The sequence below is a fragment of the Mustelus asterias genome, chromosome 15, assembly GCF_964213995.1.
Source record: "Mustelus asterias chromosome 15, sMusAst1.hap1.1, whole genome shotgun sequence".
In the NCBI taxonomy this organism is placed as follows: domain Eukaryota; kingdom Metazoa; phylum Chordata; class Chondrichthyes; order Carcharhiniformes; family Triakidae; genus Mustelus; species Mustelus asterias.
The window spans coordinates 29,314,514-29,330,158 of record NC_135815.1 but is presented as its reverse complement, the minus strand read 5'-3'; the positions used below and the strand labels follow the sequence as shown (position 1 = coordinate 29,330,158).

The 15,645-nt window shown below is 43.0% G+C and overlaps 1 protein-coding gene across 2 annotated transcripts in view; it reads right to left on the bottom strand.

Moving 5' to 3' along the window:
* The window catches only part of thada (THADA armadillo repeat containing), a 330,756-nt gene that overhangs the window by 156,177 nt on the left and 158,934 nt on the right, over positions 1 to 15,645 (bottom strand). The window contains exon 28 of one of the 2 annotated variants that reach the window (XM_078229694.1): positions 1,635 to 1,803. The exons of the other annotated variant lie outside the window; for it this stretch is intronic. Within the exon in view, the coding sequence (XP_078085820.1) occupies positions 1,635 to 1,803 (169 nt within the window). The remainder of the gene's footprint in view (positions 1 to 1,634; positions 1,804 to 15,645) is intronic. 2 annotated transcript variants of the gene reach the window in all.

Genomic DNA, 15,645 nt, shown 5'->3' with positions numbered 1-15,645 from the left:
ACTGTAACACTACATTCCGCGCACTCTCGTTTCTTTCTCTGTGAACGGTATGCTTTGTCTGTATATCGCACAAAAAACAATACTTTTCACTGTATACTAACACATGTGACAATAATAAATCAAATGAAATCAAATCAAACATCCTTGTCAAAAAGAGGTAACGAAAGCACAAGTAAAGTGCTGATGAAATCCCAGCATGCCACCTGTATTGAGGAAACACTTCTTAACGGATGAATAGACTATGAATAAATAGTTCTGAGAAGACTGAGCCACAAGTTAAATACCTGTCATTGGCAGAAATGGTGTGGACTAGGTAGAAAATATAGGGGGGGAATTTTCCCAAAAGATTTCCGCACTGGTTTCTAAGGCGCGCTTGGCATCACGACCTTCTGACAGTGCAATGAAAAAGCCTCCATGCGAATCACACAATTATGTCGTATCCAGGCATGTGACTTGCCCAAAGTGGCCACAGCTGTGCACCATTAAGCAGGGGAGCTGCATTTAAATGCTAACGATGCACACACAGTCTGTCACGCCAAGAGGATGACAACTCATAGAGTAGCTCCATGATTTACGCAGGGAGAATTGGAATGGCTGCTGGATGCCATGGGTGAAAGAAGGGCCACCATCTTTCCCTGAGACGGTTGTCGGCCCAGGGGTCGGGCTGGCAATGTGGCCTGGGAAGTGGTGGCATTAGCTGTCGCTGCCCATGCACTGGCACAGAATACTAGAGGCCAGTGCCAAAAGGAAATGAATGACCTCGTTCGGGCAGCAAGAGCCAGTGTCCATCCCGTACTGGCATCAGCCCCATGTGTTGCGCTTGGAATGTCAATGTTGATCCACTTACTGACACCCCCATGGCCTTCCAGCACCTGACTCCCTCGCACCTGCCTCGAAGCCCCTGGAACCCCATGTCATAACTCCTGCCTACTGCGGCACAGTCCGACGTACGCCACCTGAGTGCCCCCACGGCCCCAACTTTCCTGTCACTTTTCATTTCATTTCAAGCAGCATCTTGCTCTCTGTCCGTCCTCAACCTGCTGCAATGCCCCAATGAAGCCCAATGCAAACTGGAGGAGCAGCATCTCATCTTCCAATTAGGCAATAAAAGGTACATTACAGCCCTTAGGAACCCACATCAAGTTCAACAACTTTAGACCATGGCAGTTCTCTATCATCATGACCCCTTTTTTATATCCTAAACCTTTTTATGTCCCAATGCAAAACCCCATCTCCCCCACTGGGCCAGCTGTCACTTGTTCTTTAATTTTGCTTTCATTGAGCATTGGCCTCTGTTCTCCCATTAACACATTCTGATTTCTTACTTTTATGCCACTACTAGTACCTTCTATAGCCCTGCACACTGCCATTAACATTTCCTCTGTCTTGTGCCCTACTTACCTTTGTTGCCATCACTCCTACTCCTACCTATCACTGACTTTCGACTCTGTTCTAGCTGCTCCAGACCTTTTATACAGTACAATAATACATCACATTACTCCTTCCCTTTAACTCTGAAGAATCATACACACTCAAAACATTTACTCTATCTCTCTCTCCACAGATCCTACCAAAGGTTGTGTTTTTTTCTAGTATTTTCTGTTTTGTCTCAGCTTTTAATGTTTAGTTTTTACCTGCAGCAGTGTCCCATGTATGTGGTTTTGTCGTATGCATAGATCAGTTGGTGCAGGTAAGGTTTCCAGCAAGGACTGTGCCATATGGAGGATACGATCCACTGCAACAAAAGGAACCAGGGCACGAGCTGCCATCTCACGGGATCGGTGCACAGGTGAGTGAGCACACCTGCAAAAAACAGAAAGTTTTATAGACTTGACTAAGAGATATGGGCATTAGTCCTCATCTTAAACTGATTAATAATGAATAAGAGAGGTATCTGGCATATTACACCCCTCCTCCCCACACCAGCGCATTTGTTACCATCAGGTACCATACAGGGCGGCACGGTAGCACAGTGGTTAGCACTGCTGCTTCACAGCTCCAGGGTCCCGGGTTCGATTCCCGGCTCGAAGATGTGCGGGTTAGGTTGATTGGTCAGGTTAAAAATTGCCCCTTAGAGTCCTGGGATGCGTAGGTTAGCGGGATTAGCGGGTAAATATGTGGGGGTAGGGCCTGGGTGGGATTGTGGTCAGTGCAGACTCGATGGGCGAATGGCCTCCTTCTGCACTGTAGGGTTTCTATGAGATGCGTAAATTTCATTGAATCATAGAATCTTACAGTGTAGAAGGAGGCCATTCGGCCCATCGAGTCTGCACTAACCACAATCCCACCCAGGCGCTATCCTCATAACTCCATGCATTTACTTTAACTAGTCCACCTGACACTAAGGGGACAATTTCACATTTCCAATCCACCTAACCCGCACATCTTTGGAATGTGGGAGGAAACCGGAGCACTTGGAGGAAACCCACACAGACACGGGAAGAACGTGCAGACTCCGCACAGATAGTGATCAAAGCTGGGAATCAAACCCGGGTCCCTGGTGCTGTGAGGCAGCAGTGCTAATCACTGTGCCACCCTGATTTAGTGATTTTTGGAATTTATTTCAGTTTGGGTTCTGTTATTAGGGGAATCTGACTGACTTGTCACTACACACAATGTAATTCGTGCTCTGCTGACTTTGCTGCAATGCAAAACAGATTCTTTAAAATAATAGATATGTAAATTAAAAATAAACCAAGGGTGTGGATTTGTTTTTGAGTACACTAAGGTTTGCCCTGTGCAAAAAATATTTCCTAACATCACAAAAACAGGAAATAAACACATACATTCAATTCATTCAGTTGCTTAGTTACTTATGTTACATGCTTTGGTTTAATAATTCAGAGAACCACATGTTAACACCTATAAATTGTCCACTGGATTCTCTGTTGGTTGATCCTTATGGTCCAAGTTTGGTAAATTCTGCAATCATGTCTTGTGTCCTTTGTAAGACTTGTGTGCCAACACTCTCTGTTTTCTGATCTTATAGTGAAAATAAGGGAAGGCAACCTGCCAGTATTCAACTCGGCCTGCCCCTTATCATAAGGTGAACTCCCTACATTCCCACTATATCAAACTTTGGAGGTGACTCCTTGGCAACTTATTAAAGGATTCCATAATAACCATAATGAGAGCTGCTGCAATCAACTCCCCATGAAGTCCAAACTGCAACTTAATGCATTCTTCTCCCTTCCTATCAATCTAATCAAACATGCGATGTGATAAACAAATGAACAGTGCAGGGGTATTTATTTTCTTTCAAAGCAATGGAAAAAGGTAATAAGGTAACATCAAAATTTTTAAGACCAACATATTATTAAAAAAGTGATAGCATAGCCCATCGATTAAAAAGAATTGTATATAAATATGACCCCTAGACCAGTGAATTGTTTGTTTTACTAACATTATGTTTCCTGCTCTAGACTTTGCTCTGGATTTTAAGTTCTAAATGCAGCATTTAATACATTCTTGTTCCTTCCTGGGATGAAATGAAGACCCATCACATTACCTGTCACTCTAACTCATTCTTTCCCATTTACCTTAGTCTTCCCTTTACAAATTCCAATGGCTTTCAAGATCCAAGTTTGGTATGCATAAGCTTCTTGATTTACCTCCTACTCTTTCTCAGTTTTGTGGTGTCCTGCCCTTTGGCCTTCCCAAGATCTCTGTTCAACAATTTCACAATTACTCAATTTTAATGTTACAATCATAAAGGCTTTTCTAGTATAAACTGTTCCAACAGATTAACTTTCAACTTAAGTTCATTTAAAACTTGTAGCAGCACACAGCCAGCTTTATTACAGCAAAAGCTTTTAAGGGAATGTCAAGAAATTATATATTTCATCTGACATTTTAAAGGATTCATACATTACTTTAAAAATGGAAAATTATCAACGTTATGACCATACTTAAAACAAATAATGTTCTATTAATCCAAAGTTGAAGTTAAACAGAAAAATGGATACACCAAGCCTTAAAAAAAAACTTTGAATTCATTGCATTCTTAAAATAATATCCAAAAAAAGCAATTGATTTCCTAGACGCAATAAACTGAATTAAAGCGTATATAAATGAATATATGTTGCGCTTTGGATATATTACATACATTTGTACATCCAAAAGAAGTGTTATAATGCGATTTGAGGCAGAACGATTAGAAATAAAAACAGAAAACGCGAGGAAAACTCAGCAGATTTGGTAGCGTCTGTGGGGAGAGAAATAGAGTTCATGGGTGGAATTTGCCAAATAATGACTAGGAGCACGATCATTCGTACCCCTGCATTGGTCAATCGGTGCAGTAGGCTGGCAAGATAGCGTGCGAGATGTTAGCGCTGGGTGCGAACTGGTCTCGCGCCAAAAGCTATCTTCCCAGTCCTGTTATGCCGTGCGATGAGGCCAATTTCAACATTAAATGCTTCCTCTTGCTGAGGAGAATCACTCAATCCCCACCAACGGGGACCAGACGTGATGGTTATACTGGGGGGATTGGAGGCCATTGAAGCCCCCGGGTGGTCAGGGGCATGGCCGGACAGTGCCCATCAGGCATTGCCAGCCTGGCAGTGCCCACCAGGCACCATAACAGTGCCAGGGACATTGTCAAGGATTGGGACCTGCGTGGGCGTGGGGCTATTACAGATGCGGAGGTCTATGGGGGGAACTCTGCAGTGGGAGGGAGGCAAGGGCGCGAGTTCTGCAGGTGTGGGTATGCAAAGGGGGGTGATCAGCAGACCGGGGGGGGGGGGGGGAATGATCAACAAAGGGGGATGGGTGGAATGGGGGGTGATCGACAAAGGGGGGCACATTGGCAGTGCCCACAACAGAATCCATAAAATCCTTACAGTGTAGACGGAGGCCCCATTTGCCCCATCAAGTCTGCACCGACTCTCCAAAAGAGCATCTTGCTCAGATCCATCCTCCCCCCCGCCGCCCTCCACCCCCCATATCTTAGTCCCCCTGACACTAGGGGACAATTTAGCATGACCAATCCACTTAACATGCACATCTTTGGAGTGTGGGAGGAAACCCATGCAGACATGGCGAGAATGTTCAACTCCACACAGTCACCTAGGCCAGAATTGAACCCAGGTCCGTGGTGCTGTGAAACAGCAGTGCAAACCACTGAGTCACCATGCCGCCCTAATCAACTTAATATTGAGATCAACACCTTCAGACTCTGAATTTCATTTGTTTTTTCTTCCACCGCCAGCCCCGCACACACACACACACTCTCAGGAAGTGCTAATCCTTGTTATTAACATATTCTACCACCTGCCGACATGTCGCAATTAACACCTGCCTTAGTCTCTAACACGATCATTACTACTCCCTTTGTCTTGTGTCCATGACAGGTTTGTCACTTAAACTCTCCTGAGCTCCAACGTGTCCTTCTATTTTGTACCACCTGTTCCACCATCTCTCAAAAACATAAAACCCATCACATTTCTACCTCTCTTCAGCTCTGAAGAAGAGCCATATGGATTCAAAACATTAACTCTGTTTTGTCTCCACAGATGCTGCCGAGCTGCTGAGTTTTTTCCAGCATTTCCTGTTTTTATTTTGGAAACCATTCCCTTTGTTTGAGTTCTTGGTCAGACACCTGAAAGATGGGCCATATTGTCCTAGGTTGGCAGCAGGATGTGGTGATGGAAGGAAAGGAAAAAATGATCAGTCCTGTTGCACTGAAGCACACAATTCATTAAGTGTTAAGGTACATAGTTTATGTACCTTAAACTATACACAATCTTACAGTTACAGTTTGTCAGATATAAATTGTGCAACAGATCAACTTAAATTGAAATCAAGATAAAAAGTTAAAACTTTTCGTATGAAGCTGGCATTCTTTTGTTATACAAATATAAACACTTAAATGGGAATTTTAACAAATTTATTCAACAAGTCATTGTCTCATAACATTTTGAATGATTTATTTCTTTATAGAACATATAAGCATTAAACTTTTAGATACTGGCAAACCAGTATTTTAGATACTGGAGGCACAGTGGTTAGCACTGCTGCCTCACAGCGCCAGGAACCTGGGTTCAATTCCCGGCTTGGGTCACTGTCTGTGTGGAGTTTGCGTGTTCTCCCTCTGTCTGCATGGGTTTCCTCCGGGTGCTCCGGTTTTCTGTCTCAGTCCAAAAAGGCGTGCTGGTTAGGTGCATTGGCCATGCTAAATTCTCCCTCAGTTTACCTGAACAGACATCGGAGTGCGGCGACTAGGGGATTTTCACAGTAACGTCATTGCCTAAATAGGGCACCTGAGGTGGAGGAGTGTTGAGAAGGGGCTCTGTGGGGGGTGGGGGGGGGGGGGGAGGAGAAAAATGGGGTCACCCTGAAGCCTGTGTGGCATGTGGAGGGCGTGGGAGGGGTTTGAGTGATGTGTGGAGGAGGGGGGAATACCATTCTTTTCTAAGGGATTGGTGGTGCTCCCCTGGATCCTCGGGGTCCAGCATGCCAAGTCCCTCGCTTGTGATTAGCAACACCAAAGCCCACCCAGTGCCATTTCCACTGGGGGGGCGGGGGGGGAAACGTGCATGGTGGGGGGCTGGAGAATGAGCCGTCAAACCCGCTAGTTGTGTTACAATTAGCGAGTTTGCATTATTGTTGGGATGCCACCCACTATGGGCAGGAACCCGATTGGGCCATCGGCGTAAGTCGGGTGACTCATGGTTGCCTTGACATATGTTGGGAATCCTGATTTTTGGCTGACGCCCCATTCTGTGGGGCATTGGGATTCCCACCGGCCGTCTCACAAAGCTGGAAAATCCCATCCGGAGTTACAATTTCAGGCTGATGATTTTTAATCAAAACAAACATTAACGTTGTTTTTCTCTCCCCAGGAATTTTCGCTGCCCGGGATGCTTCCAGACCTGCTGGGTATTTCCAGCCTTTCCTGTTTATGTTTCAGGTTTCCAGAATGTGCAGAATTTTACTTTTGTTACAGGTTTGATTGACAAGCATAGGAGTCCAAACTTGTAAAATACAGAGTAATGGCATGGGCAGAGGAGAAGGAAAGAAGAGAAAGAACTTCACTAACAACTGCAGTCACCTACTCGCCAATTTAAAAAAAGCAATCTTCTGATGTTTCATGGAGCTGAAACATATCATTAGTGCAACGTATGGAGAACTTTATTCTCTATCCTACCACACTATCTGTGAGACAGATGCCCAATAATAAAAAATTGTTTCATTCCCTGCATTAAGACTGCTTACCTCCATTGGCACATGTTCACATAACAAGTCAATTAAAAACTCAAGCAAAACAAACTCAGCAAACTTTTCAGCAGAAAAGATGAAGTGGCCCCAAATTATACATTCACTCTCATCTCTGAGTCTGGATCTATTACAAAAACATGCAAGTTTGTTACGTTCGCCAATCACAACGGACTAGCATTTTTGCCAGATTAACACTGGGGATGCAGTCCATAAAAGGATAAATCCCATATCATGAGCATTATGATACTTTCCATTTGCTGAGCACTTGTATCCAAATGTTGTTACACTGGTGATGTCTGTAGCGTTCAGCATTAAAATGAAAACCACCTACGTATTCAGGGATAGCTAGAAATGCACTGCGACCTTTACTGATGTGCAGTTTCCCGAAGGGTCCGTCATGAACAATGGAAAATAGGAATGCAGCCAAATATTCTTCATTCATATCACTCTGCAGGAGGGCACTTTCCAAAATGCTCAAGTCTTTACTTTTTAGCGTAATACAAAGCATATGAGCGAGATAATGGGTGGAATTCTTCCAAAACATTTCTAAGTGTCATAATGGTGAGTTCACACTCGTCTTTTCAGTGCACGCCACAATGCAATCCTCCCACATTTACTACATGAAATCACACCATTATGCTCCCTTGCACTGTACCATGTGTCTTCTATTACAGGAGCAACACCTGATGAGGCCGGGCCCTCAGGACTCAGTACCCCCGCCCCCCCCCCCCCCCCCCAACCTCGGAGGAAAGCTCCGAGCAAAGCACTGACATCACTGATTGAAATCCAGTCAATCTTATGCTAATCAGCATTTTTTTGATTTGATGTATTATTGTCACACGTATTGGGATACAGTGAAAAGTATTGTTTCTTGTGCACTATGCAGACAAAACATATGGTTCATAGAGTACATAGGGGAAAGGAAAGGAGAGGGTGCTTCGCACCATTACAAAGGGGCTGGGAGAATCACAAGCTGTTTGGCGCTGAGTGTGAAATGGATTTTTAGGCTTGCATGCTATTCTCCAGGATCGGCGCGATCTGCGCCTGGTACGGCGAGGTCGGAGAATTGCCCCAATATGCAAAGCAAACTGTTGCTTGACTGAACATTAGATGATTGACAAATATAAACAAATTTCTGGTGTTTAATTTTGAATGTTAATATTTTTACCACTTCAACCTTCTCTTCTCTCTCCCCTCTGTACTCCAGGTCTGTTCCCTAAAAAGTTTCAAACAACAAAATATTGCCCCTAAATTATACCTTCACTTTGTTAATGAATATTGTAATCTAGTGGACTCTTAAATGACTGCCATCAAGCAAGTCAGAAAGCAAGCACAAAGACGGACAATCCATACAGAGTTACTTCAGTAGTATAATAATTAAATGCCAAGTTTAAAACGATCAAGCATAAAGACGTTCTGCAATGTCTTTTGAAATATTTAATTCTTGCTCCTTCCTTTTCCAATTCTCATCTATACACAAAAATACTTGAAAGTCGCAACATGGAACAGGTCTTTCAGCTCTATCAGGGTATGTAAGCATTTACTGTCCACATGAGAAAATTGAACAAATAAAATTCATGCTCCCTGTTCTCCCTTCATTCTTTTCCTGCTTCCATCTATCCAACCTAAGCTTGAACACTGACATTGTTTCCAGCGCAACCACCAACCTAGGAAGTGAGTTCCACAGCCTTACAACTTTGTGCAAAGAAGCTTTTCTTTCTCTCTGTTCCAACTGTTATACTTCATCTTGCATTTATGGCCTTTTGTTCTATTCTTTAATTTTGACATTTCTTTCATTTTGTTCCATATTTTGCTTTGCTTCGACAAAACAAAATAATTTAAGCCTTTCTTTATATTTCCTTATGCCAGACAGCAGTCTAGTAGTGTATCTTCCATTTACCAAGACTAAAGCCTCAAAAAGCTTCCCCTAGTGTGCAGCCCAATATTGTACATAGTAATCTGACTGAAGTCTTATTAGGGTTGTATATAGGTTCATTAGTTCTTGGTATTCATATTCTATTCCTCGTGGTAAAATAGATAATCCCAGTTTTCTTTTAGAAAACATCTGCCATATTAATCCAAGTGCTGCCATTATGTCGTCTTTCTGTATTCCCAAATAGCTATACCTCTTATTTTTGTATCATATTTAAATTTTGACACAACATTTTTCAGGCCTATCTGCAAATCACTGATTAACGTAATCAACAGAGGTAGTCTCAGAATTGAACCCATGTGCAACCACTAAAAACTGCCCTCAATTCCTACTCAGTTTTCTCATTTAAACAAGAGTGAATCAGCCATCAAAAATAAAGTCAAAAGGTTGCAAGATAGTTTTCCAACCTTGAGTTTCAATTGAAATAATACTTTTGCAGTTTATGTCACATCACTTAAATCCCTACTCTGTATGATAATCCACTCGCTGTTCCCAGTACTCTCCATGGTAATCACTTTCAGGCATCCATAAGAGTTCATCATACACATTTAATTAGCTGCACATAAAACAATTTCAATTGTTTACATTAAATTAATGCATCATGCATCAACAGATGACAAACCAACTTCTACAGTTTAAAAAAGCAGATCTTTTTCTTCCACTTTGGAACTTGGGTTTTAAGGCACTCAGACTGAAGTTTGCCAAACTCAACTTAGTTTTCTAGTATGTGCTTTGCAAAGACTGTTGAATTTTTTTTTAAAATCATAAAATGGGTAACTTCATTCAGTTTGATAATTAGGGTGAGAGAGATGAAAATGTCAAACTAATGCACAAGAGCACTCCCTTCTGAAGCTGATATTAAGGAATGTCGCTAAGGAAGTTAAGAGCAAGTTAACCCTGGATCTGACCCTCATTTTATCTGACCTGGGAACACACATTGCTGATTCTGAGTGCCGTGCAAGTGAAAAGAAATCTTCCACTGCCTTAAGCATGAAAACAAAATGATAAAACTGGTATAATATCAATAAAGAAGTTTATCCCACATGGTTTTTATCTACAATTTCCATGCATAGATTAAATCAAAAAAATCACAAACTAAAGTCAACTATGCATATAAACAAAATCAGAGAGTGAAAGTAAAAAAGGAAATAGAAAGGAGAACAGAAGAGAGAGAGAAAGAAAGTCAATCTGAAAGTTGAAAGCTGAGGGGAATAAGAGGAAGAGTGAGAAATAATTCAGACCTTGCTCCAGTCTCTCTCAATTTTTCTTTATACTGTATCACTGATAATGGGAAAATCTAACATTCCTCACCTCACTGTTTATAAACATGAAACAGGTCAAGCAGTTATGGGGTACCCAGATCTGGTGTAGAGTAGTACTGTCAGCAGCTGTTGAACTTATTAACCTCTAGTTTGATGATGGTTAGAGATTGGGAAAATAAATGGTAACCAACAGTTAAGTAACTAATAATCAAATGATTCCTGGCCCAATTAATTTCCAACTGCTGCAATTCTTGACAATTTTCTTTGTAAGCACTTACCACTAGAAGGGAATGAACAAAGCTTTTCTCCAAACATTGGGGGCAAATTGTTTGGTCTTCCAAAACTATTGGAATAGCTTTTACCTCTCTATTTTTTCAAAAAGATCATATATACAAGTCTGAGAATAAAGAAATGTTTATACACCAATTGCACAAGTCAGTAAAACATGTTACTTGGAAAAGATGGGAAGTGGATTGGTGCTGACTATTGTTCAGCATTTCTAAAAAATTTGGCAATGTCAATATTTGTTGATGATATGTAATTGGGAGGTGTTGTTAATACGGAGGAAGTTGTAACAAAATACAGGATATATGCAGGTAGAAATAGGTTTGTAATTGGCAAATTAATTTCAATAGAAGTAAGAGTAAGGTCATACATTTTGGTAGTAAAAATGACAAGGCCACAATCTGCATGTCATCGCTAAGACTACCTACTTTCACCTTTGTAACACTGCCTGATTCTGTCCTTCGCTCAAGCCGAAACCCTCAACCATGCCTTTGTACCCTCCATGCTTGACTAAATCAATGGGTCTTCTGATGAGCCTCCCATCTTCCACCCTATATAAACCGGTCTCCCAGAATGGCCAGAGTTTAAAAATTCTCATCTTTGTTTTCAAGTTTCACTACGCCTTCCCACTGCTTCAGCACTGTAAATATAACTTTAAAATAAGCAAATCAGTTATACATAGTATAAATAGTACTGTAAAACATTTCACTGAACCTCATTTCTCAGCATTGTTTCACATCCAACATTGTTGCCAGAAGAGACACAAACAATATGCAACTGAGTAGGATGAAAGCCAAGCTTCTGTGCTTGACTCACCGTCTACATAAAATACATAATTCTCAAGCTACTGAAACAGAATTTTTAAGGGAACTATTTTAATTAAAGCTTTGTTCTTTCCACCAGTAACAGATTGCCAAAAAGCAGCAGTGCTATAGAATATAAAACTATAAGTTACTACTTCTTCTTCAAATTCCCTTCCCGAAGGCAAGTCCAACTCAACGCCATGACCTCCACCAAGAGTAAGGCAAGCAGCCAGATCCCGAATCCATTGCAGTCTTAACAGGGATTGAACCCTGTGCTGTTGGCACCTATCTGACCAACACGAACTGTCAAGTCAACCGACCTCCTATCCTGCCCCCCAAAGAGTCCTCATTGCTGTGACAACATGCACTTTCTATACATGTTGTAGTCCAGAGCCATGAATAATGGTAGAAGTGCAACTTTCTTTCCACCACATAGCTGATCAGCAATGTTGAGCCCACTGACAGCAATGGCAGCTTTTCCTACCGTATAGTATGGAACTTGGTGCCAAAGTTTATCAGCTATGGATTCCACACCATGTAGCTGGCAGGGAGGTCTCTGATTTGCCTGCTCCGCCATCACCTTAGTGTTGCAATAATCTCCTTTCTGTTTTAGAGCAGCCTCGGGGTCACAATCTGGTGAGTACATTACACTTTCAGATCCACAGCAAGCAGGGATAGGGATACTCCAGGGTGCCAGCACTCAGGGGATTGCTGGAGGCCAGGAATCTGCTGAGTTCCAATCAAATGACATTCTTCTGGACTCGGTCATGCCTCAACCGCTGCTTCACCAAAGGCTATCTTGGGAAAATCAGGAAGGCATGTCTGGTACACTCCTTGGATTAAAATGCCTCATGGAGGAATTCATCCACCTTATGTGGAGTAGTATTGTTAATCAAGGATAGTTTAACGGCTGCGGAAAGGCACTTCGAGGAGGTAATATGGGCTGAAGTTAGAAATAGGAAAGGAGTGGCCACATTGTTAGGAGTTTACTATAGGCCCCCAAATAGTAATAGAGATGTGGAGGAAGAAATTGCTAAGCAGATTATGGATATGTGTGGGGGTCACAGGGTAGTTGTCATGGGGGACTTTAACTTTCCAAATATTGATTGGAACCTTTGTAGGTCAAATAGTTCGGATGGGGCAGTTTTTGTGCAGTGTGTGCAGGAGGGTTTCCTGACACAATATGTGGATAGGCCGACAAGAGGTGAGGCCACATTGGATTTGGTACTGGGAAATGAACCGGGCCAAGTGTTAGATTTGGTTGTGGGAGAGCACTTTGGAGATAGTGACCACAATTTGGTGTCTTTTGTTATTGCAATGGAGAGGGATAGGGCCGTACGGCAGGGCAAGGTTTACAATTGGGGGAGAGGTAATTATGATGCGATTAGGCAAGAATTAGGAGGCATAAGATGGGAACAGAAACTGTCAGGGAAAGGTACTAATGAAAAGTGGAACTTTTTCAAGGAACAAATACAGGGTGTCCTTGATAGGTATGTCCCTGTCAGGCAGGGAGGAAATGGCCGAGTGAGAGAACCATGGTTCACGAAAGAGGTGGAATGTCTTGTGAAAAGGAAGAGGGAAGCTTATGTAGGGATGAGGAAACAAGGTTCAGATGGCTCGATTGAGGGTTACAAGTTAGCAAGGAATGAGCTGAAAAAGGGGCTTAGGAGAGCTAGGAGGGGACATGAGAAGTCCTTGGCGGGTTGGATCAAGGAAAACCCGAAGGCTTTTTACTCTTATGTGAGGAATAAAAGAATGACCAGGGTGAGGTTAGGGCCGGTCAAGGACAGTAGTGGGAACTTGTGTATGGAGTCAGTAGAGATAGGCGAGGTGATGAATGAATACTTTTCTTCAGTGTTCACCAAGGAGAGGGGCCATGTTTTTGAGGAAGAGAAGGTGTTACAGGCCAATAGGCTGGAGGAAATAGATGTTCGGAGGAGGATGTACTGGCAGTTTTGAATAAACTGAAGGTCGATAAGTCCCCTGGGCCTGATGAAATATATCCTAGGATTCTTTGGGAGGCAAGGGATGAGATTGCAGAGCCTTTGGCTTTGATCTTTGGGTCCTCACTGTCCACGGGGATGGTGCCAGAGGACTGGAGAGTGGCGAATGTTGTTCCTCTGTTTAAGAAAGGGAATAGAAATGACCCTGGTAATTATAGACCGGTTAGTCTTACTTCGGTGGTTGGTAAATTGATGGAAAAGGTCCTTAGAGATGGGATTTACGACCATTTAGAAAGATGCGGATTAATCCGGGATAGTCAGCACGGATTCGTGAAGGGCAAGTCGTGCCTCACAAATTTGATAGAATTTTTTGAGGAGGTAACTAAGTGTGTTGATGAAGGTAGGGCAGTTGATGTCATATACATGGATTTTAGTAAGGCGTTTGATAAGGTCCCCCATGGTCGACTTATGATGAAAGTGAGGAGGTGTGGGATAGAGGGAAAGTTGGCAGATTGGATAGGTAACTGGCTATCTGATCGAAGACAGAGGGTGGTGGTGGATGGAAAATTTTCGGACTGGAGGCAGGTTGCTAGCGGGGTGCCACAGGGATCAGTGCTTGGTCCTCTGCTCTTTGTGATTTTTATTAATGACTTAGAGGAGGGGGCTGAAGGGTGGATCAGTAAATTTGCTGATGACACCAAGATTGGTGGAGTAGTGGATGAGGTGGAGGGCTGTTGTAGGCTGCAAAGAGACATAGATAGGATGCAAAGCTGGGCTGAAAAATGGCAAATGGAGTTTAACCCTGATAAATGTGAGGTGATTCATTTTGGTAGGACTAATTTAAATGTGGATTACAGGGTCAAAGGTAGGGTTCTGAAGACTGTGGAGGAACAGAGAGATCTTGGGGTTCATATCCATAGATCTCTAAAGGTTGCCACTCAAGTGGATAGAGCTGTGAAGAAGGCCTATAGTGTGTTAGCTTGTATTAACAGGGGGTTGGAGTTTAAGAGCCGTGGGGTTATGCTGCAACTGTACAGGACCTTGGTGAGACCACATTTGGAATATTGTGTGCAGTTCTGGTTACCTCACTATAAGAAGGATGTGGAAGCGCTGGAAAGAGTGCAGAGGAGATTTACCAGGATGCTGCCTGGTTTGGAGGGTAGGTCTTATGAGGAAAGGTTGAGGGAGCTAGGGGCTGTTCTCTCTGGAGCGGAGGAGGCTGAGGGGAGACTTAATAGAGGTTTATAAAATGATGAAGGGGATAGATAGAGTGAACGTTCAAAGACTATTTCCTCGGGTGGATGGAGCTATTACAAGGGGACATAACTATAGGGTTCGTGGTGGGAGATATAGGAAGGATAGCAGAGGTAGGTTCTTTACGCAGAGAGTGGTTGGGGTGTGGAATGGACTGCCTGCAGTGATAGTGGAGTCAGACACTTTAGGAACATTTAAGCGGTTATTGGATAGGCACATGGAGCACACCAGGTTGATAGGGAGTGGGATAGCTTGATCTTGGTTTCAGATAAAGCTCGGCACAACATCGTGGGCCGAAGGGCCTGTTCTGTGCTGTACTGTTCTATGTTCTATGTTTATGTCTGAGATAATTGTGCCAAAACTGCACAACCAGGTCAACACACCATTCATTGGGAATGAGGACGTCTTCCACGAAATAAAGGGCTCACATTACTCGTTTCGGTCATTGTCAATGTATGTGTTCTCTGCACCTTTTGATCTGCAGATGGTCCCCTTTTCCACATGCTTCAGCCTCCATGGCACCGAATCTCGAGGGTACAGCTCAATAAGGATAACATAAGATCAGGAGAGAAGACATGTTCCCCTATCTTAGTATGATGTGACTCCAGTCTTTGAGAGTAATAGAGCTGCAATCAGTCTGAAAGGAGTCAGCCATTCACAGAAGCTCTGCGAAGGTTTATGCATTGTCCCCACTGCAAGTCATCATCACCGTCCTGCAATGTAGTGACAATGGGCAACTGCTGCATCCCCATGACAGCAGACTTCTCACAGAGAGTGAGCAACTTCATCAGTCAGATAGAAGAGCAATGCTCACAGTAGGCATGTGAAGATAATGGTATGTTCTCACAGGATCTCCTCATCACCCTCCATGAATCTTGTGGCAATGAGCCTGCCCTGAGATCATCTGCCTTGTCTGGACATCACCGTTGTGTCATGGCCGACATCCTCTC